Genomic DNA, 23,466 nt, shown 5'->3' with positions numbered 1-23,466 from the left:
AATGGCAATTTTATGTTTAGATTAATTTATTAATCTCTCATTATTTCAGAGTTAGTCTATTTACAGTTTATCTGCCCTACTGTACCAACATTAGCTTAAAAAACTGTTTAGTTGACTACAAAGTTTTTTCTTTTTCAATAATTATTTATATTTCCCCATTACATTGCTCCTTTTGAACGTTAATTTCAATATATTTTTAAGATATTTTTAAGATTGAATTGAATTGAATTTTATTCAAATTTTTTAATAATTTTCTTTTTTCGAATATTGTGTGGAAAGTAGTGCTGATAAAAACTGGTGAATATAATGTTTTGAACCATTATTTTAATTTATAATTATTATTATATTTAATAATTATAGTATTTAAACTATAAGGAATATTATCTTTGTCCTAATTAAATTATATATAATTCATCTGCTCCATAGATACAACATCTGCCCACATTGATCAACCACTGATCTACTTAATAAAAAAACATTAAGGTAAATTCATCAAGGATGATTATGATACTACCCCATTATCTCTTTCTGAACATACACATTTGAAATATTACCATAAGGTCAAGTAGTCATTTTCCCATCAAAGGTTCTGGCCCATTTCTCATTTCTCCTGCATACTAACTAGGCTAAAACACTTCTTTTACACATGCGCCAATACACCCACCCAGCCGTACTTTATTACATAACCCCTAATGAGCAGTCTTGACCCAAGTGCTACAAGATGCAAAATGTGTGCGCGTTTCAGTAGTGTTTGCAGATAGTTGCCTTTGCGCTTGCTTATGCTCTGCTGAGATTTTAACCAACATAACAAGTCAACAAGAATTTCGTTCTCTCTGTTGTGATCATTTTCAGTCTAGAGATGTATGTGTTGTGAATAGTCCTGTCTCATGCAGATGGTTGACTGTATAGCAAGCCAGTTGCCATGTTCATTTGCCTAATTAGTTACCCGCTGTTGCGAGAGGGATAATTGAGAAGGCATCATGGTAATTTGCAACATAACCAAGCTAATAATTTATTATTGATTGCCTCATCCAATGGTGAAACTGTAAATTAGCCCCTGGTGCATCTCAGTGGATTGCATGAATCCACACTTGTTTTTTAAATAGTCAAATAATATTATGTGCCACAAGATTAACTTTGGCCCTGCATGAAAGATGGTGATGTGCTGCCGATTTCTCTCTGGCTATAAATGCCATATATCATGTCTACAGTGAAATAGCGTTAATGTCAGTAGTGCAGAAGTTTTAACAGCATTTGCCCACAGCATGCAATACTGGTGTGCTGATCTCTCTGAAATGGCTTCTTAAACAGTTTACCACAAAGTTGCTGTAGGTCAAACCAAAGGGTCGAAGTTTTGCTGGTTTAGTCCAGTTAGCCCCTACTGGTAGACTGCAAGATGCTTTTTTTACAATGCATTTTTTCAGCCATTTAAAAGTTGATGTGAAATTAAGAATTCATTTTTTTTAAATCAACATGAAAATAGTAAATCTATGTAAATTGTATGTATAAATAAGTATGGTTTGTATTTATTTTGATTTGTTTAAATCATGACATATACACGATGCAGGTGATCCACTGTGGAGAGCCTTAATGGAGTTTCCCTTTTCTTGCTTCGCTATGTTTTATGCTTTGTCATATGCTTTTATATTCACCTTTCCTAATGAATTCCTCAATGATACTAGATTTCAGATTGGGGCTATGTGGGTGTTTAATTAAAGCTTGGTCTCCTAGGTTCATTGGTCGCTGAAGTCTGACACATTATGATTTGCGATGTTAGCATATGACGTGGTGTTTGAGGAGATTGACAGGCAGCTGAGTGCGGTGATTGAGGTAACTGCTGTGTGTTGTAATATGACTGCACTGGAGCTGCTCTGAATAGAGATGGAGATGTCATGCCTCACCTCTAATAAGATCAGCCATGATATTAAAACTCCTCCGCATATGAAGGAGACGGAAGTGCCTGGGCGCTTAAGGGGTTTTATGCTGATCAAGCTGGGCCACCACTTACTGCCAGAAACTTTTAACAACACCACCCACCACTTCTGCTCCCTACCCCAGTTCCCCTGCACCAACCATCAACATTATTGCATGTGAATTTTGGATAGTTTTTTTATATTACTTTAATTGTTATCCAGAGGCTGAAAGTTCTAGCTTGCTACTTTTCGAGTGCAACATTTTCTGTGGGGTTCAATATAGTTTCCACAATCATTCAATCTCCTTGCAAAGCGTGCATTGCATTGTGACCGAATCACAAAACATTCATGGCTGAACTGTGCTGCACAAATTGTTCAGGCCAGTCTAAAAAGATCAGGGACCTTGTTAAAAACACACTTCAGCAACTTACAAAATGCTAGGATGCTTGAGAAGGATTTTGCAATGCTGCAGGTGCTATCATACAACCAGGGACAGCACAACCTCTAAATTACTCATATTATTAGCTAGCAACTGGAGCATAGGTTCATGTGGTGTAATTCTGCTGAGAAAAGTTTTTAGTTTTTTATTTTTATCTTTTTTTATTTTGCCTTATTTGCAGTTGTATTTTATTTACAAATTTTTACTTTTACTTTTTATCTACTCTTGGTACTTTCTGTTAACACATTTAAACTGTTGTCGTAATGACAAATCACCTCTGAAGTAAAAAAAAAAAACATTGATGTAATCATAAAGAAGTACAATATTGCCCAACTGTTTAACTCCCATGACATTAGAGATGTGTGTGAGCTGCAAGCAATGGAAACAGCAAAAAATAAATATATTCAAGTATGTTTACTATGGATTTTTTTTTCTCCCTTTTAACAGGTGCATTCCAGAAGCCCATCTTGGCAGCTAGAGGAGAGGAGAGGTCGGCCTCCGTCACCATGACAGTGTTGCCACGGGCCGTGGCTTCCTGGCTGTGCCCGGCCTTATTCTCTGTTTCATCACTCTTCCATTTCCTGCTACACTATCCCAGAGGCCCCCTCTCCCCACAGAACCCTCCCCACCCCAGCACCCCACACAAGGCCGGAGTGTACCCGCCTAGAGCACCCCGTCATCTCTATTCAAGGTTAGCGCTGATGTCTCTCACAGGACATGCTCTCACTCCTGGGATATTACAGCAGTGTTTCTCTTCTCTCAAGGAATCTCTTACAGTACATGTGTTGGGGTAGCTACTTCAAAATTCTAGCTTGCCAGATTAAAATATTAACTAATTTTGAAGTTGTTGAAGTTGTTAATCTTAGAATATTTTTCCTATCCCACTATTTCTTTTAAGGTCCAATTTTTGCTTTTAACAAACCATTAACTATAACATTTGCCTCAATAAACTCCTAATTTGCTACTTATTAAAAGTTAGAAAGGTTAAGTAATGTTACTAATATTAAGTTTAGGAATTGGGTAGGACTAGGGATGTGGAATAAGGTCATGTAGAATAACATCCTAGTAATATGCATGCTACTGTAATAAGCAACTAGTTAAGAGATCTTAAAATAAAGTGTTACCTGAATCTTATTTAACCAGTCCCGAGAAAGTGCAATACCTGAAAAATGTCTTGTCAAACTATACTATTTTGAAAATAGCTATTGCTGTCATACTACAGCTAGCTGCATGACTAAATATAGGCAATATTTTTGTTGGCTAAGTCTGCATCATAGAAAACTGACAAAGCATGCTTAAAGTGCACAGAAGTTAACCTGCATATATTTCAGGGCATGTTCATACATTAATTGCTGATAAAAAACTGCTGTTTGCTGTCTTTTGTTAATAGATGTGGCCAGGCATGTTCTCTACCATTATACACAGGTCCACTGCTGGAATTCAAAGCGTTTGGGAATATGGCACCTGGTTGTTTTTCCACTGTTCTTTCACAGGCTCAGAATGTAGATCAAATTGTTTTGTTTCGTTTATCTATTCATTGGGTTATCCACACATTTCAGACAGTGATAGAGCATGCTGAAGATAGCAAGAGATAAACGTATTTCATTTCTTTAAGATTCCTATCCTCCTGTGTCCTAGCACACAATGAAAACAGAATGTGCATCCATACCTTGATATCGTTCAGAAAATCTTCTTCATACCCATGCAACAGAGGTGTTTTCTATACCAAGAACATATTTATTTAGACCGAGCATGTTGTAGTGAATATGATCCGTCGACGATTGCCTTGCTCATGGAGTATGGGCAGCATGTTTTTTGACTCTCTAAGGGACATGACAAAAATTGCTGAATAATGCCTCATGGGAAACAAAAGGAATTGATGTCTGGGGGGCTCTATATAATATATGAAACCTACTTGGACGTTAGGGCAGCCATGGCTCATATAGACATCGCCTGCAGCCAGCTCCGTTTATTGCTTCCGAAAAAACTCAGGTTGCATTTTGATTTGTCATGTGATGCTTTGCTATTAAAGCGGCGAAGATTTTTTCTTTTCATAGCGTTGAAATAAAGTGCAATTACAAATGGCCTTGTTCACTGAGTTAGAAAACACTACAATTTGCAAACAAGCAGTAAATCGTGAAGCCGGATAACCAAGGTATTGTCTTTATTTTTCTCGTTTTTTTTTTGTTATGGTATTCTGTTCTCTTTCGTCATTTTAGCTCATTGAAGCAAAGGCGCTGTGGCATAGCATTCACGATAAGAGCTGCTGAACAATTAGCTTTGCACTGTAAGCAATAGCACACCTCGAAATCCCTCTTTATGTGTACTCAATGGTATGGAAGTCCCACAGCACACCTTAATACCTTCTTTTATGTTGAAGCAGTGGTATGGAATCCCTGCTACAATGGAAGTGTTGGCCGAACTTGAGATTAGGCTCTTTGATGGATGAACGTTTTTTAATTGACGCCTTCTGGCGGCTGCTCAGTGGAGTCACCTGAGGCGTATTGGGGCCTCCATCTCTGATCTCCGACAAGGTCTGTAGATTTACACATGCCTTTGAACTATTCTAAACCATGGAAATGATACTCTTAAGATGATTTAGCATGGTAGAGCATGACCACCAGGGTTGGGGCCAGTCCTCTTGCTGAATGGGACTTAAAACCTTAAGAATTAGATTTTATACTTCAAGGAATTTTTAATTAGTTTGACTTGAAATGGCTTGTTTTTTATTAAAAATGAAGTAAAACAATGTAGAAATTGCATTTACTTATGCAACATTACATTAAGACAATTTTCTATATATATATATATATATATAGGAAAATTAGATAAATACCTAAAAGCAAAAATATATAGGAAAATTAGATAAATACCTCAAAGCATATACATAAAGGAAATTAGATAAATACCTCAAAGCATATACATAAAGGGAAATTAGATAAATACCTAAAAGCATTATTTATTTAAAAATTTAAACTAGGAGAATGCTTTGCTTCCTTTCTAAGAATTTAAATGGGGTTATATCAAACAGGAGCATTTTCTCCAGAGGTTGCACCAAAGTCATAATTTATTGTACGTGACTATTTCACCAATAAGATATTTTTTCTGCTATAGCTTTACATTCTATACAAACACCCTCTTTGCATGTGAAATGAGAGACAACCTTCACATTTTGTGGCAGGTTTGTTGTTTGGTCCAATATAGTTGCTGCTGCCCTGACCTTCAATAGCAACCTCTTTGCAAAGCCTGGATTAGATTGTGGCAGGTTCATAAAACAATTCTCAACGAAATGTGACACACAGTCAGTTTAGGTCAGACTGAAATAATCAGACACCTCTTTTTTGTTATATGCCAACTGGAATAATAACATTTTCTTTTCTACCTCCTCCATATTACTTCACCACGACTGGCCGGTCCAAGTTGCCATCAACCGATTAGGCATCATTGATGTGCAAATGCGGCCGGTCAAGTGTCAATGTATTCATCTAACTTCAGAAAGTTCGGAGGGAGAAGTTTTTGCAGCTTTTTTCAATAGGTGGTCTGTTTGGCCTGGAAAAGTTTCCAGTTTTAATACTTTTGAGTATGTTTACATTGAACCCTTTTATTTCAAGAGATCAAAGGCTTTTTTCATGATATGACTACCACTTTAAGAAACTCAAAGCTGTTGCTGTGTCGTTATATAATGCCATATTGAGAGCAACCAGATACTTATTCCCTTCAAAGAAAATCCTTATTTTTTCCTTGCATGTCATACGTGACAATCCCCTCAAAAATCATTGCCAGCATATCTATGAACCAGCAACAGCAATAGCATGCTGGTACTACAAGGAGCCTCAGATATGTTTAGATATCAGGGGATGTAATTTGGATGGATTTTTTTGTGTGGGGGTGTAGGTATTTGTTATGTTTTTATTTTTTTCTTGGCTAAGCTTGTACAACCACACCTGCACGCCTAGTCTATCTACAAGGATATCACCGTATCACTGCAAACACATGTATGCTGAGCTGAGAATTACTAGGTTTCTGGAGACGTATTCAACAAACACTGAGACGAATTTTCCAAACGCATTCAGTATTTCAGCAAAAACCTGTTCTGTATTCAGTCTAGTGAAACTAGCTACAAAAATTTGTTATAAATGTACCTTTTCACGTATAGTATTTACTATTATTAAATACGGTAATCTTATATTGTCAAACTATTCACATTTTCAATTCAGCTTACGTTTATGTATAACCTATTCCCTGAAGCAATTTGTTTCAAAGCAGCTTAACAGGAGATGCACATTTCTGCATTACAAATGAAGAATAGTTCGTTGGTGATTTCAAATTATCCATATAGCAGAAATATGCATTTCTTCAATAATATAAATGATGCAGTAAGCTAATGATGTGTATGCAAGCAGAAACAATGAACACAATTAAGGCAATCAAGTTGTGATCATAATGATTACAATATAAAGAAACTTAGGAAACTAAGGAAAAATAGTAGTTTTGTATATTTATTCAAAGTTGGCATCATCTGGGGTCCTCTCAGGTGTTGGCATCATCTTTTCTCATGTGTTGGGTAATCTAATGTGCCACACAATAATATATTGTTGTTTTATATATATGTATATATATGTATATATATATATGTATGTATATAATGTGCTTTAAGTGCACATTGACTAAAATAATGTCTTTTACATCTCTTGAATAACATGCTGTCCTTAAAACATGGCTTTTAAAAAAACTCTCACTTCCCTGCATCTCATGTTTTTAAAGCAAAAACTTGTTCTGTATGAATGGCACCTTAGTAAATTCCACCTATTGTTGTATAAAACAAGCATCTATAGTTACCAGATTTGGATCTTGGACTTTTATAGGCCAGCGTCGACATTGAAAACAGCACGATTTAAGAGCTAATGTCAGGTATGGTGTGTCCTTGCATGTCCAATGCTGAGAACCTAATGCAAAGTCCTAACCTATTAGGTTGGAATTACAGTAATCTGTCCCGAGAGGAGTGGTGCCACAGAGCCATTGTCTACCTTCCACTCACCCAGCCATTGCAATTGTCTTGAGATTGTTTGTCTCGTCTGCAGAACATGTTCAGAAACCAATCTCTAGTGGGTAATAGTGCTGTTGCTTAACCACCGGTCCCATTTAAGGGGGCCTTGAGAAGGAAAAAATAGAAAAACAGTGTTGTTCCTTAACTTTGGGGGCCTTACCGATGTGTCTCCCTCCACATAATTGCTCCGTGATTTCAGAGGCACTGATGCCTGAACTGTTTTGTCGTGTTGTTGGATCCTCTGTCACCACAGACACAGAAAGTAGAGGTTGTTGGATGTGTTCGCAACCTTGGAGTGCAAGGTTTACATTTGCTAACTGTGAATGGAATGGAACTTGGTAAGTGGTTTAAACTGATAGCAGCAGCCCTTATGCTTCTGCTTGGCCTTTCCTGTCTATTGTGAATGCTGACGTGTTACGCTTCAATGACCGTTTGAAATTGCCAACGCAGGTTTCTCTCATTGGCTCTCTCATTGAAAGGTGCTCTTTTGGTTCTTTGCCTGACTTGAACCGGCCCTTAATTTACGGCCTCATCCCCAGAGTGCCCTTACCCCCGCCTGTCCTTTCCTCTGTTGTGCCGTGGCATTTCTTGGGGCGCTCATTGTCTTCCTATTTCTATAATCAGAGTGCAGTCTGCGTAAGAGGATTTAGATTTCTGTGGCTCTCTCCAGTCATGCAGTGACAACAGGGGACGAACAACAGGGAAATCACACGGCAGGCGTGGGGAAGGAGACCAGAAGACAAAACAAAAGAAAACTCGGACTGTGCTCAGATAAGCTCCGGCCTGCATCTTCTGATAAGATTCTCTGAACTCTGATGAGAGATGGGCCAGTCTTTGAAGCGGAGAGATGCAAAATACAGACTGAGATGACTGTGTCTCTCCCGGGACAGGGCTAGTACTTACATGATGTGCTTTATTTATAATCAAAGGTAACACTACAGAAGCACGAGACTGCTGAGCCTACAGCGGTCAATGGTGATCCATATTCACTCTTTCGTATTGATCCCAGAGAGGACTGCTCTTGTGCAATTGGATTAGCTTCACCTTGATTCTTTTCAAAACTATTTCTCATTGATACATTTTTCTGCCTCACACTGCATAAAATATTCCTAATCTACTCCTAACCACATTTAGGATTATTATTGTTTAATTATTTCTGTATTTAGTGATAAGCTTAAAGCAATCAATTCAATAAACGTAGAGGATAATAAATTATGCTTGAGTTTTTTTACTTAATTAAAAAAAAATGTTTGGGCAACATTTAAACTCATGATCTGGCTGTTTGTGGATTAGGGTTAATAGCTTTTCATTAGAATAGTGTTGTAGTTTTGTGATCCTTGTTTGAATAATTGTAATCATCTGCATTTTTATGCGTAGAAATGTGTGCCACTAATGATTACTGAAATAAACTTTTTACTTGAAGGTGTTTTTACATTTTTTATGACATCAAGAAGTCAGATTTAAATAAAGAAATTTTAATAAAACATTTGTTCACTGAGGACCAGTTTTAACATTCTGAAGATGTTTGCCTTAATAAATACATTTTCTGTTTATGAAGAGTTGTAAAGAGCTTGGTTGTTTAGGTTTGACATATGATTAAAAGATCTAGGTCATTAATAAGGCATTAATATGTGGTTTATAAGTACTAATAAACAGCCAAAATGTTAGTAATATGAATATTGATGGTTCTCATTTACAGTAAATCTTACATTGCACAACAAGGATAACTATCCAAATCTGCTTAAACCTGATAATTAAATAAAACATGTTGACATGACATGAGTTTTTTCATATTAAAATCTAAACAAACATTTGTGCATTGAAACAACAAATTCTGAATGCTTCTAAAAGAGTTTATATGCTATGGATTTGAAGAACTAGGCAGAAATCCAGGTTCACGATCCTTAAACAGATTCTGACCTTGACCTAAAGAAAACAGCCCAGTATAATGTGTTTCAATGATCTTATGCATTGTCAGATTGTTAATCATAATTGGTGTAAGGTTTTGCATGTGAACTACGAACTGTCAGACTATAGAAAATTTGGCAAATTTCTACTAAATCTGTCACACACATCCTCCCTTGTGTGTTCATTAATTAAATATTTTGGCAAATCTGATTATGCTTTCAGCTGTGAGTAAGAGTGTAGTATAGCCCTGTTTAAATCCGTATTTAAATTCATTTAACCCCCCCTCCCCCAACCTTCCAGTATAAGCAAAGACAGTCTGCAGATTCAATCTGTGGCTGGTTACTTGCTGATGTTGGTTTGTAGCTTAACAATGGCAGTCTTGCAATCAATATCTGCAGCAGCATAGCTAAAACCACCCCTTCTGTCTTCCTCTCTGCGTGTAGCATCAAGAACCAGTCAGCTGTAAATCTTTGAGAACAAAAAACATAATGATTATGATTTATGTCCTCAGGAGCATCTTGGATGCAGACTGTTGAATCTGTTCTTGTCGCTTGGATCTGCTGGCTAACGCATTAATCACTTCCGCTGCGTATTTGGTGAGAAAAATGCAATAATCGTCCATCAACCCTTTTCTGGCCCGGCCCTCATATTTATCCCTTTTTATTGCATATGGATTGCTGGACGCCAGGCAGGCTTGATGATGTGTGGGAGCTGTCCGTGCATATAAAAGCACCGTTTATATAAAACTCACCGAGGCTTAGAAGTCCGTCAGAAAGGGCATTTTATGATCAACTCCTGTAAACAAACATTCAGATGACCTCAAAGCTTATTGTACTGATGCAAACACATTTTGTTGGTTATCTTAAAATGACTATAAAGGGGAATTGGAGTGGTTTATGTTATGAGAGTTTAGTAGGTGAATGATCTGAGCCCTGCAGGACCTACAGCTGAACAGCTGAGTCTGTTTGTTTCTGCAAAGATCAGCTTTTTTCATGCTGCGCCTGACATTTAACTCCGGTGTGGTTTGGGTAACTCGGGTGACCCTGCGGTTATCATCACAGTCCCTCAACCTGCACAATCTAAGCCATTTGTCAGTGCATGCGTTTTATGCTTTATGAAGCATTTGGGACCGGACTAAAAGGAAACCGTGCAGTAAACAAGCATAGATATGTTCGTTGTTGTTCAAGCAATGCTAAGCAGGTCATTGCTGCTTTCTTAAAAAGAAACACGCTTAAAAGATTTGTCACAACGATGCCATTGAATAACGTTTTTTTGGTTCCACAAAGAACCATTCAGTCAAATTCAGTCTCTTTCATACCTTTTTGTAATCTGAAGAACCTTTTTCGCCACAAAGAACCTTTTGTGAAACATGAAAGTTCTAGAGAGGTTTGATTAGACAAAAAGTTAATTTTCACTTTTCTGATCAAACTGATTGACCAAGGTAATCTAACCTAATTAAGAAGCCTGGTTCTGTGGATCCTTTGACAAGAGGTCAGAAACCTCTGCATTATATTATAGACTGTGAGCTATCTCATTTTTGACTTGCAGTAACGGATCAATAAACTCCATAAGCTTATATATATATATACTTTTATCTATTAAAAAAAAGACTCTGTTTTATCCTCATTTATCACTGTTTGTAAGACAGCTGTTCTTGATGTACGATTTCCAATAAGATTTTCTATGATTCTCTCTGAACACATTTTATCAGAGTCATCAAAGGCCGTAACCACATTTTAACACGGGTGAGATAGATGCTTGTGGAAGAGGTTGGCTTAGTACAGATTGTGTTTGTTACCCTGTCATTATTTTTCCATAAATAATGCCTGAATGATGCAGCCATATGGTCCCAATCATTCAGATTGTTAATATATTAATTCAGCAGCATTGCAGAAGCTTTTTTCCCCCCTTTTTTTCTGATATAAATTCTATGCAGACACATCCACACATTTATTCAATTCGTGTTCCCATGTGAATGACAGATTGTTTTTGATGACCCCAGCATCTGGATGACTCCATCTGCCAGGACCGATTCGGACTGTATGAAGTGGTATTTATGGATGTCTTGTTAACAGAAACTGCTGCTTTGACTTTTGTTGTGAGAAAGCTGCAGCTGTGTTTGTTTGCTGTATTCACATAGCATTGTGCTGTAGTCCTGTTATTATAATTTGAATATATTGTGCCTAAAAGAGAAATTACATGTGTGTGTGTGTGTGTGTGTGTGTGTGTGTGTGTGTGTATATATATATATATATATATATATATATATATATATATATATATATATATATATATATATATATATATGTATGTGTGTGTGTGTGAGTGTGTGAGTGTGTGTGTGTGTGAGTGTGTATAATTGTAGTATTGTATGATTTATTTTAATAACAATAATACAAATAATTAGAAATAGATATTATTATATAAAAAAAAAATCGTCAAAGTTGTTCTAGCAACCTGAAATGGAATTATGCAACCTTCGATACAATAAGTTTACTTTTAAATGTACTTTTTCTTTTCTGTTTTTAATTCAAGTGAGTTTTTTTTAGTAGGCCTACATTGAATTTTTGTAACATTTATCATACACGATAAGGTCTTTGCTTTCACGCTTCTTAGGAAAGTGAAATTTGAGCCTGACATTTAATAGGAACCTGTTGCACAAACATTTGAAAACTACATTATCTAATATTAGGCAAGGATTTCTGTATTTTAGCTAGACATGTCCAGAACACTGCTGAGAGATCCTATTCTGCGTGGAAGGATAACAAATCTTTTTATTGGTTCCTTTTGCAGTAAAATCCCATTTACTAAGCCACATTAAAGTTAACAATAGATCAAGTGGTTTTTGTATTTACGTAATGCCCTTTCTGTCTCATGTAATTCCCACTTCAATAGGACCAGTCTGTGCTGTAAGTGTGTGCCAGGGCAAATTGTTTTGATTTGCGAAACTTTGTATCAAACAGCGCTTTTATGTTCTGAGATTCCTCGGGTAAGCAGAGTTTTGACTAAGTGTCATGTTGAATTAGGATCAGTATCCTTGAAGAGGCCCAGTTACCTCTCTGCTCTTCCTCACATGTTCTTGGGGATTCATGGGAAGAAACTACATTCATTTTCCTGGATTAGTGACCTCTACTCGTTTTTGTAATGCTTAATCCATATGTTACCCTAAACCAGGAGTTCTTTAATGGATTTTGTTGTCATATGCTTTGAACTATTGAGGTTTGTCAAACGCAACCACTTCCTTTCTGTATCACTAACATACACACTTTTTTGGTCTTTCAGCTCTAAGTCCTTTGATCTCCAGTTTCTCCCATCCTGGTGTAAGGGACTACTCTCAGCTGACCCTTGACCTCACCAGGAATGAACTTATAGTGGGAGCAAGGTAAAAACTTTGGATTGATGCAATACGTTCAATACAAATACAGAGTTTTATATTTCTATATTTCTGTTTCTTTTACAGTATAATTAAACATTTTGTTTGGAATTTCATTATATAATATGTATAAGTGTACATATATTTGTCATTTTTTGGTCACTACTACAACCCATAATTGTATTTGTGTTTAGACTTTATTTAGTCATTTTATTCAGCAAAAAAAATTAAAAACAGAACCATTTTTACTAGAGGTCTCAGACTTTTGGACCAAACTTTATTTTTAATTCCCCTTGGCAAATAAAGGGTACATTTTCATTGCATCTCCAGTAGATGATATAAATTTAACCATCTTCAATCTCTCTTTTATTTTGTCTGCAGAAACTACCTCTTCAGACTGAATTTAAACAACATTTCCCTAATTCAGGTGAGACACAGACCTACAGTGCTTATTAATGGTCAATATTCTCCACTAGATGAGGATTCCTGTTTGATGTGGCCTTTGTGACTTTGTCTATTGCCGTCTGTCAGACCTTTGGGTGTTGGAGAGTGCTGGCTACTGATGGCTACTGATATTGAAATGAATGGGTCAGTACCCAGAACTGCCTGGACAGACTTCAAAGAAAGCAGAGATGCCGTCACAGAGAGCTAGGGGCGTCCTTAGCGAAAGTACCAAGTTTCTAGTCTGGCTTGGAGCTAAAACCTCTCAGAAGGTCAGCCAGGACTGTCTGAGGTCTAAATAAAGCAGTGAAATGAGACTGTGGTGGCTTTCCCACCTGTTGCTGCGGTTGCATATATCTCTTTTATTCCCCCAGTAATCTCTGTGCCGTGTCTGGTAGATGTACCAGAAATGTATTGAATGCTCTGACTCGCAGACCACTCATAATGTTTCATGCATGAAGCTTTTGGTTGAAGACTGAATAAAATTTGAGTATCAGCCGGTTTCATTCTCTCTCACCTTAGATATCCAGCGCACATCTGAATGCACAACAAATCGGAGCTAAATAAGCCACTCCATTCACATATTCCCATGTCTGCGTCTAGTGTTTTGTTTCAATGACGTTACTAAATTTGCAGCAGTTTTCTCCGCTGTCCCAGCGGAGAGGATTAGATGCAATTTCATTTTCCTCCATCTCACCTTCGCCTGGTATCTCTCCTGGGCGATTCCAAACTGTGAATAAACAAGGCCGATCTTTCTTCATTTCGACTAACTGGAGCATCACAAGCGGAGGCAGGGTCCAAATCGATGAGCAGTATTTTGCCAGCTTTTGAGAGTGTCTTTGCCTAAACCGCACACAGAGGGAGAAAATTAAAACGGGCAGATGAAGAATGAGTCACTGCTGGCAGAATTGACCTGACAACACAAAGCATGGCTTCCTGAATTATAACCATTTCACATAACACCATAATTAATACATTTAGTTTTGCTACAGTAAAGCCATTAAATGGAATACATTACGGAGGTTGCCCTTTCATGGCTCCTGAGAATAAAATTGAGTTATTTGTCTTAGTAGCATTGATGAAAAACCTTTGAGTTTACACTACTGTTCAAAAATGAAGGGTCAATAAGATATTTTTGAAAAAAGGAATAATTTATTCAGCAAGGACACTTGCTCAAAAATGTCAGTGAGCACTTTTACACTGTTACATAAAAAAAACAACAACTAAGTGCTGGTCTTTGGATGTTTTTAATAATCAATACTCTTGCAAAAAAACAAACAGTAAGTAAAGAAAGTAAGTAAACAAACAGTATTGGCTACTGAAAATAGCTACTGAATAAACTACATTTAAAAATATATTTAAATAGAAAACAGTGTTTTACAATTGTAGAACTGTTACTGTTTTGCTGTATTTCTGATCAAACAAAAGCAGCCTTTATGAGCTTAAGAGATGCCTATTGAAAACATAAAAAATATATATTTTTCGATTGTGAAACTTTTGAATGGTGATATAATGTAGATATTTAAGATTTATTTTTGTTTTCATTTGTATTGTTTAATGAGAAAATAATTGATTCCACTTCAGATTTCCTTTGAGCACAGATACTTTTTTAAAACGTTCTATGAATATAATTTGGTAACAAAAACTGCAGTAACCAATTAGCATTTTGGCAGATGCAGCCATTAAACTTTTTGTTAGAATTTCAGCACCTATACATCACATCTTGTAGCCAGAGATTCTATTATATGCTTTCATTTTATTCTTAGAATAAGCCATTGTCACAGAGCACATTGATGTCTGTGTAGTATCCTCTTTTATTCATTCGTTCCTATCATATTCACACATTCTTCATCTTTTCATCCTGCTCGCTGTACTTTTTGTCCACACTTCCACCTGCATGCCACCTCTCTCAGTCTCCTTTTGTCCTTCTCCCCACACCATTAGAGCTATCCTGCATCTTTCTGCCAGGAGTGTAATGGGGCTGACAGAAAGCCAGCTCATCTCAGAAATGTATGTCTTGGTGCCAAACATGCAGCCGTTGGCAGGGGAGAGCAACAGCTCAGACGAGCCTTTTCAACTTTACCCAGGCTCGGATGGGGTGAAAAAAGCTGATTCTTACCACTTGAATTATTCACTTCGCTGACCCATGGGTACGCACCTGCTGTCCTCATTTCCGTGAAACTATGAATAAGGGAAATTTGCGACGGCCTGGTATAATGTACACTACACTAGAATGTAACTAAAGTTTTCTTTCTTATGTGATTTTTAAATACTTGAAAAGAAATTACTGTAGCTGTTGGAATTATGCATGCATAAGAATTTCATTTATTTATGTAGAAATGCATGAATATAAAACATATATACATACTGCACGTAGATATGCATAAGTTAAAAGAGAAAAAAACCCCACCATTTAAAAATGTGTAATGATAATTTACATTGTCTTTTATACTTTATGCTCATGATTTGTTTATGCATTTATTTGATCAAATATAAAAACAGTATTCTGTTATTATTACAATTTAATATTATTGACATATATAGTATTTATTCCTGTGATGACAAAAGCACATTTTCAGCACTACACAGTGTCACAGAAATCATTGTAGTATCCGGTGCTTAAGAAATATTTATTATTATTAATGCTAAAACTGGTATTGTAATAATATTTCACAATTGTAATGTATATTTACATTTTAGTTGATAATTTTTTCTTTTAAAAACATAAAAGACAACAACAGAAGTAACAATCTAATAACAACATTTTGTCTGTAGTATGTATGTAAATAAAATGATACAAATATTGTTATTATTGGGTGTTCTTTTATATAATAGTTTATAATATTTGACATTTTATTTCATTTTCTACAGATATGTCTGGACCGTACAGTCCGTAATATTAAAATATTTCTTTAAAACTCTTACTTACATTTCCGTTCTGAAAGTTTAGTTCAGAAACCATTTGACTGGTATTGAAACTAGACACTCTGAACACAAAGCAATTTCATTTTCGACAACTGCTTTATAAATCAACCCAGGGTGCACAGAAATGATTTATAAATGAAGCACATTTATCCACACCATATTTTGTAACTACCGCTATTGTCAAAGCATTAGACTTTTCTCAGGATCCCAAACCTGTCTATCCTGAGATCCTGCATGCTGTCTGTGCACACTGTGCTGCTGCTGCTGGTTCCCAAGATCTGAACGGATACATGAGGCGGCAGGATTCCGCTGCTTCCGCCTCGCGAGGACCAGCCGTCTCATGGGATCAGAAACATCTGATGATGTTGGCGTCACTATGTTGGCACAATGGGGGGAGCTCAAGGTACTGAGATCTAGACCCACCCACATACTGCGCTCCTTCCGTGCGCGTCCTAAGACTCCTTCACGCTGTAAGTAGGTTCTATTACATGAGCGATAGAGAGGAAACTCAGAACACAGCTTCTGTCAGCTTCTCTTTCCTTCTCGGCTCTTGATCCCGTCCCCTTTGGTAGGCATTTGCGCAAATGGACCAGATTTGGACAGATCGGTTTTACAATGTGGGATGAACTTCCTCTCGCACAATTCAGGCGGTAGCATATAGCCAGTCACAGACTCCATAAACGTTATTGAATCTGTCGATCTGACTAATGCAATTGCTCAGGAGAAATAAGATAATGACAGTTCATTCTCAGAGCCTGCATTATTCTATTTATGTGCTCATGGCTATTAATTTACATTATGGCTGTATCTAATGTGAAAATAGATGTTCGTGCACCATGCTGTTCCGAAAAACAAAAGTTCAGCCATCATCTAAATGCTTTTTGCAAAATGAGCTGGAATAATTTCTCCATTCGCAAAGATGTCGCTGTAGTTCGACAAATATATTAGAGCATGATTTTCTCAGGTTTCACGCTACCAGACAGAAGTTTGTACATACTTGAATGAGTTTATAATGATCTTTGATCTGAAGGCATATTCTTGATATGTTTTGTAGACAAATATAAATTGGATTTATGTACATTGTATTTTGTGAAGCAAGGCATAATTTTCTTGCAGATTCTCCAGAATGCACCCTGTAAAATAGGTTAAGCTACTTTGACCAAACTATAAAACATAATCATTTATAGCTATGCATAATTCCTATACTTGCATTTGTGTAATGTTATAGTCTTTACTGTTTCCTTAACATAAAGGAAATAGTAAAAATAAAGAACACATTTGGTTTGTCTAAACATTTTGCCTGGTATAGTGAAGGGTCTTAGAATGAAAGTTTAGATCTGCCACATAAGACGCTCAGAACCTCTGGAGATGGAACCAGACCAGAAGCTTGACCTCAGGGTCACTAAAGAGTGATGTGATGTTATGTACGGCAATGAAGAGCTATGGGAGAGGAGCGTTTTCTTTGCTGAGGAGTCAGGAATGAGATAAAGCCCTCAGTTCGACAGAACTGGAATGTAAACAAATGGTTCATGGATAAGTTAGTTTGTGGAGTCTATCTCAAGTCTGCATCATCCGTCTTTATCCAGTGGACTTGCTTGCATGCCACAAATACTCATAACGACATCCTCCCTCCATCTCTCAGTGGAATCTCTGTCACAACTCCCCCTTCTGTCTTTGTTGATTTTCGTTTTTATGTCACGCAAGTACATAAAGTACAATAAAGGATAAGAATTTAATGCCACAGAGGAATCCAGACACTGCTCAGTCTGATTCGGTTCATAGTTTTGGGTTCAAGTTCATGCATGGGCCCAAGTGAATTGTGTGGATGTGCTTGATGGTTTGCTTTTTTTATATCTGACACAGTTGTATTAGGATGACTAGCAGCTAGTTTTTTTAAGTTGTCATTTTTCATGTGTTAGAAGCTAGTTACAATGTCCTCCAAAAGCATGGGCTCTCTTGTTTTATTAAATGAATTAAAAAGGGATGAAAATTGACAGTAAAGACTTTTATAAAGACAAAATTAATGGATCAAAGGATTAATCATGATTATTCACATCCAAAATAAAAGTTTTTGTTTGCATAATATATGTGTGCTGTGCATAATTCTATATATATATATATATATATATATATATATATATATATATATATATATATATATATATATATATATATATATATGTGTATATAATAAATATACACAGTACACATATACACTCAGTTTCCATATTAAGAAGAACAACTGTTTAATACAGTTTAAAATTATTACTTGATCCCAAAATAAGAATATTAGAATGACTGATAATTTTGGATTTAGCTTTATATTTACAGGAATAAAGATATTGTACATTTATTGCATATTTGATCAAATGAAGGCAACTTTGGTGAGTATAAGGATTTATTGAAGAAAATTAAAAAATCTTTCTGTGACTTTATTATTTCTTTTCTAAAATTGTCTAAAGTGTCATAGCAGACAGTTTTGGCGAATGATCTGCATGCAATTGGACATCTTTCATTTAGCCTGAAAATATATGAGGGATTTTGGTAACAAATCAGTGCTTAGCGTAGAATAAATAAATGAAAAGCAATACAGGTAAACATAAACAGAGATTAGCACGGCTGTCACAGCCTTCCTTCTGATGTAATTTCAGAGCATTTCGCATGACCAAGATAAGAGCATTTAAGATTAACCTTTCATTGTGCTGCTCTACAGTGTACCACCTTAAGAATTTCCTCAAAGTAATCATTTTCTATTGCTATTTCACAATGTTTGTAAAGGCTGTGTAAGAATCAGGAATCTTTCAAAGGTCCTGACCCATTTCAGAGCACAAAGCGCCATGAAGAACCACATTAGATGTTTTTTTCCAAATGATGAAGCCAACCGACATCAGTTTATTTATTTTTTACGTCTATACAATGACCAAAACAGCACTGGACTCCATTGGGCAAGACATACGAAAGATCATAAATTCTCCCCATCTTTCCCATCCTCTCTGTGTTTGTGCAATAGCCTGAAACAGAGGTCAAAAATACTTCACAGAATTCCCACACATTTGCTCTGAAGGGTACACTGCTCAGTCTATATCCAAAATTCAAACATCCGAGATGTCAGCCTCTGCATTGACAAGACAGAGGTCTCTGCTTTCTGTCAACAGACAATGGCGTGAGAGCTCTGTGTGCCGAATGCGTTCAGTAGACATTGTTACAGCTGCTTTGGCCGGCGACCCTGTGGTCAAGAGGTGACTGCCCCCTTCAGCTGTAACCAATAAAACAGGAAGTACCCGACGTGAGCAAATAGCAGCTGGGAACAAGAGCTGTTTAGATTCTGCTCTGGTGTTGTTTTGGTTAGAGAAATATGTTCAGTGTTCACAAATACTCTGCGGTGATTATGAAACAGCATCCGGCTCAACAGATGGAAATGCATGAGCACAATGGTGGCTGCTGCTCTCATTTATTCTAATGATCTGACAGAGGCTCGCAGGATCACGGCAGCAGCTATGCGGCGTGCTACATTTTTCATATTCTAGCTCTCGTGGGATGGCTGAGGCCTTAGGAAAAGGATGCTTTAGACTTGAGATCAAAATGAGGAAGAGCAACGCTAAGCGTCTTCTTTTTGGTATGATCACTCAGCGTTCGCCCAAGGTGCAAATTTCAACTCTCTGACCTCCGAGTTTGATGAATCTGGGCTGATTTCATCCTACCCACTCATGATTAATTTCCCTCTGCAATTTGCCCAGATTAAATTATTGATGCAGTCTTTGCCAATGGAGGGCTAATTTGTGACAGATAACAATGGAAGAAGACAATGAAACCCAACGGGAAATGCCTTTTTAAAGAAAAAAATGTGAAAAAATTATTTCACTTGACTTGCAGCAGGCAATTTAATTTATTGCTAGTCTTGTTAACAAAATTACTGGCAAAAATGTTTCATCACAAAAGATCTGTCAGTTTGCCTTTGCATAAAAAGTAGAAAATGTGTTATTATTGGTACATTTTAAAGATATATTTGTCAACTGCAAAAACAAATAAAATAATATAATAAAATTAAAATAATAATCTGACATTTTTACATTAATCAGTATTATTGACTTGGTAAAATGTCTAAACATTTTAAAATAGATGCTCATATAATACGGTTTACAATTTTAAAAAACAAATATTATAACACTTGTTGTTGTTCTCTATTAATATTTTTAACAAATGAATATTTCCCATTTTAGTACTAAGTACTTTGCTAAAGCAAATTGATGTTATTTATTATGTATATTTATTTATTTATTATTTTTAATTTAAAGATAAAACATTAATTAGAAAATTAAACCAAAAAAATTTTGTAAATACTTTCTGTGTGCAAAAAACAACAAAAATAACAATTTATTTAACAATTTTTCCCTCAGAGTCTTCTGAAGAGTACTACAAAGCATGCATGCGCTTTCTCCTGAACACAAACATTGTAATCACATCACATATTTTTTTTTTGTTTTGCTTTCCAGTAAAATTAAACATTTAAAGGTATAAAAATGTAAAATAAAAACTACAATAACAACAACAAAAAATAGCTTAGAGGTAATACGACTTCTTTAGAGTATGTAAGATGAATAAACTTTTTTCTTTTCTTACTTGGAGAATAAACTGAACAAACTTTTTCGTGATTTATGCTTTAAAGGATGAGAAAAGCACTGTGGCATCGGTGTGCCTCAGCCTCTCAAATCATTGCTCTTTTGCTTAGGAGTTTTTGTAACTTGCTGAGGCAGTTGGGTTCACTCAAAATGGCCCTGTTAAATTAAAACCATCACTCACGTCTACACATACGCCTTTACGGTGCATGCGATGATGCTTTTATCCCGGTGTTGTAGAGTGACTGCGTTGTTATAGCTGTGCATTAGACACTGACCTGTTGCTTCATTTCTCATCCTGTTCTTCAGCCCCAAGTAAATGCGTTCAGACGGCACAGCTGTGAACCTTCAAAGGGCTCACTATTTGCATGTCCAGGGCACACACGTCTCTAGACAAAACCAGGCAGTACCCTTATTCAGGCCTACAGAGCGGGGTGCTCACCGCCATGCTACACTGCCTCTATTTTTCTGATGCTGAATATGGTGCTGGAATGTGAAGTGAGAGAGAGAAGGCTCAGGGAATGTCGTGGGGGAAGGAGAAGATGCTAGAGAGCATATCTGCGCCCTCTTGTGTAAGGTTCAGCGTTCTTAGACAATGAGGCGGAGGTATTGAGAGTCATGTCACATCTTTGAGGGCGGCGGTAAATGGGGATGGGGCCGCTTCAATAGGGCACTCTGTTAAAGGACAAAACAGGGCGGTGCCTCGGCTTGCCTATTGAAGCACACGGACCTTGAAGATACGCCAATGAGACGGATAGCCACGCTGCTCCAGCTGGCTGGATGGGGCGGAGCCATCACGCTTTAATCAGGGGCCTCCTTAATGAGTATGCAAATGACATTTTCATCCCAAAACAGTCAAGTTTTGGAGGGAAGGGAGTGTTCGTTCAAACTTATGGTCTGTACTTCAAGTATCAGTCATTGTATTTTTGACTTGTTTTCTGATAAAATATCTAACCATTTTTAAAATGAATTTACAGAAGAAGTGAAACTGTAAAAAAAGGATATTTATAATTTTTTCTTAAATTGTGAGGTAGATAAAAATATATCAAGTCAGAGGTACATTGATTAATCGTGATTAATTGTTTGACAGCACTATTAAAAACAATAATGTGACCTATTTAAACAAAAAAATTGATATAGACATATCCTAGGAAATTATGCGTAAAAGTACTTTTGACAAAGCGATGTGATGGCTTTATATTTTATTTTATTTTATTTGCAGATACTTTAGCTGGTATTTTAGCTTCCTATATGAGACTGTTGTTGGAAAACAGAAGGCAAGGATTATATATACAACACTATCTACTATCTAAGAAAATGTATATACAAAGTTTACATGAAATTTAAAAGTGCTATCATTGTCCAGAGGCCTATGCTTTACCCTGGAAAGTTGAGCCAAACCTGTATTCGATTTTTTTCTTTTGGTTTAATATGTGCTTGGTTTAAAATGATCCTTGTGATGTGTATGTTTAAATTATTTATACTATATAATTAATTGAATAAAAAGTTTATATTATGCATGCAGTTTTATGACCTTGTATGATTGAGATACATTATATGAATGTTTTACTTTTAAAACATTAATTTGTCAACATATTGTGAGAAGAAAATGGTGTTCTTAATGACAAGTAACAAGTGCTTGAAGGTGGCTTGAGGACAGGTGCAGTGTCCCATGATATGCTTTTCAGTTATAATACTTGTAATGTGCCAGCGAGACAATAGCCTTATCAACGAAAGCACACAGCTTGCAAACTGCGTAATGCTCCACCATTCTGCCCTATCTTGTGCTCATATTAGCATTTTCTCAATACTTGATGTGAATGGAAAGCATTTTCTAGCCCTGCCGTTGTTTCTGTGCCTCACTAATTTATGTATAAATAAATCCCAACTATTTTATCCCTCCATGAAAAATTCATGATACTATTTCATGAGGATGCCAGGGCAGGGGCTTGGTGCGCCACCGTTATTAGAACAGATGAAGTTTGAGTAATTATGCCACAAATAGTGGTGCCGAGTGTGATTTCTGAGCTAGTGCACATACACGGTGCGGTGGCCTCATTAGACCAGCGAGATCCAATTGCAGAGCCACATTAGGCTGCACAGTCTCAGCACACATGCCTCACTGTGATTTCTCTTTGACAGCTTTGTAGGCGAAACGGATGCTCATCTGTGATTCCAACATCTTTTATACCCTTTGGGAGTTTACAGCAATTGCGAATGGAAAAAAGTGCATTTTGGACTGCTTTATGGTGCATCGTTTGTTATTCAAGCATTGTAGGGATGTGAAACTGTCGTTTATCTTTCTTAGCATATGTCTCTATTTTTTCTTAAACTGCTCCAGTTCAAGGGAAGCTACTTTATTTTTCAAAAAACAGTATTGTTTTTAGCTTAAAAATTAATTAATTATTATTATTATTATTATTATTATTATTATTATTATATTAAAATGACAATAACATTTTATTTAGTAATAAATTAATATTACTTTGACAGCCAAGACTTTTAAAATTATTTGCAAAATTTATTGAAATTATTGAAAAAAGAAATTCTTTTAAATTTTCTCGTCTAAAAATGTTTATATTTATTGTTTATTTTATTAATAAAAGTGTAGTATAAGAAATATTAGTGATTAGTAAAAATATAGTAGTATCATTAATAATGTAAATAATTCAAATGTATTATTATTATTACATTACATTACAATAATAATAACAATTCTAATAATAACCATACATTTTTGCTTTATTTTACTTTGTATTTTATTTTATTCTTTTTAAAGCTAAATTAAATCCTGTGTATGTAAG

The 23,466-nt window shown here is 36.2% G+C and overlaps 1 protein-coding gene across 1 annotated transcript in view; it reads left to right on the top strand.

The window, feature by feature from the left end:
- Positions 1–23,466, top strand: part of sema5ba (sema domain, seven thrombospondin repeats (type 1 and type 1-like), transmembrane domain (TM) and short cytoplasmic domain, (semaphorin) 5Ba) — a 115,032-nt gene that overhangs the window by 45,327 nt on the left and 46,239 nt on the right. The window contains 5 exon segments of the mRNA XM_043248996.1: positions 2,800–2,883; positions 2,886–2,978; positions 2,981–3,043; positions 12,590–12,689; positions 13,062–13,107. Of these exon segments, the coding sequence (XP_043104931.1) occupies positions 2,859–2,883; positions 2,886–2,978; positions 2,981–3,043; positions 12,590–12,689; positions 13,062–13,107 (327 nt within the window). The 5' untranslated portion in view covers positions 2,800–2,858.

The sequence above is a fragment of the Puntigrus tetrazona genome, chromosome 9, assembly GCF_018831695.1.
Source record: "Puntigrus tetrazona isolate hp1 chromosome 9, ASM1883169v1, whole genome shotgun sequence".
Classification (NCBI taxonomy): Eukaryota; Metazoa; Chordata; class Actinopteri; order Cypriniformes; family Cyprinidae; genus Puntigrus; species Puntigrus tetrazona.
The sequence above is the reverse complement of the archived record's forward strand: the minus strand, read 5'-3'. Positions and strand labels throughout refer to the sequence as shown.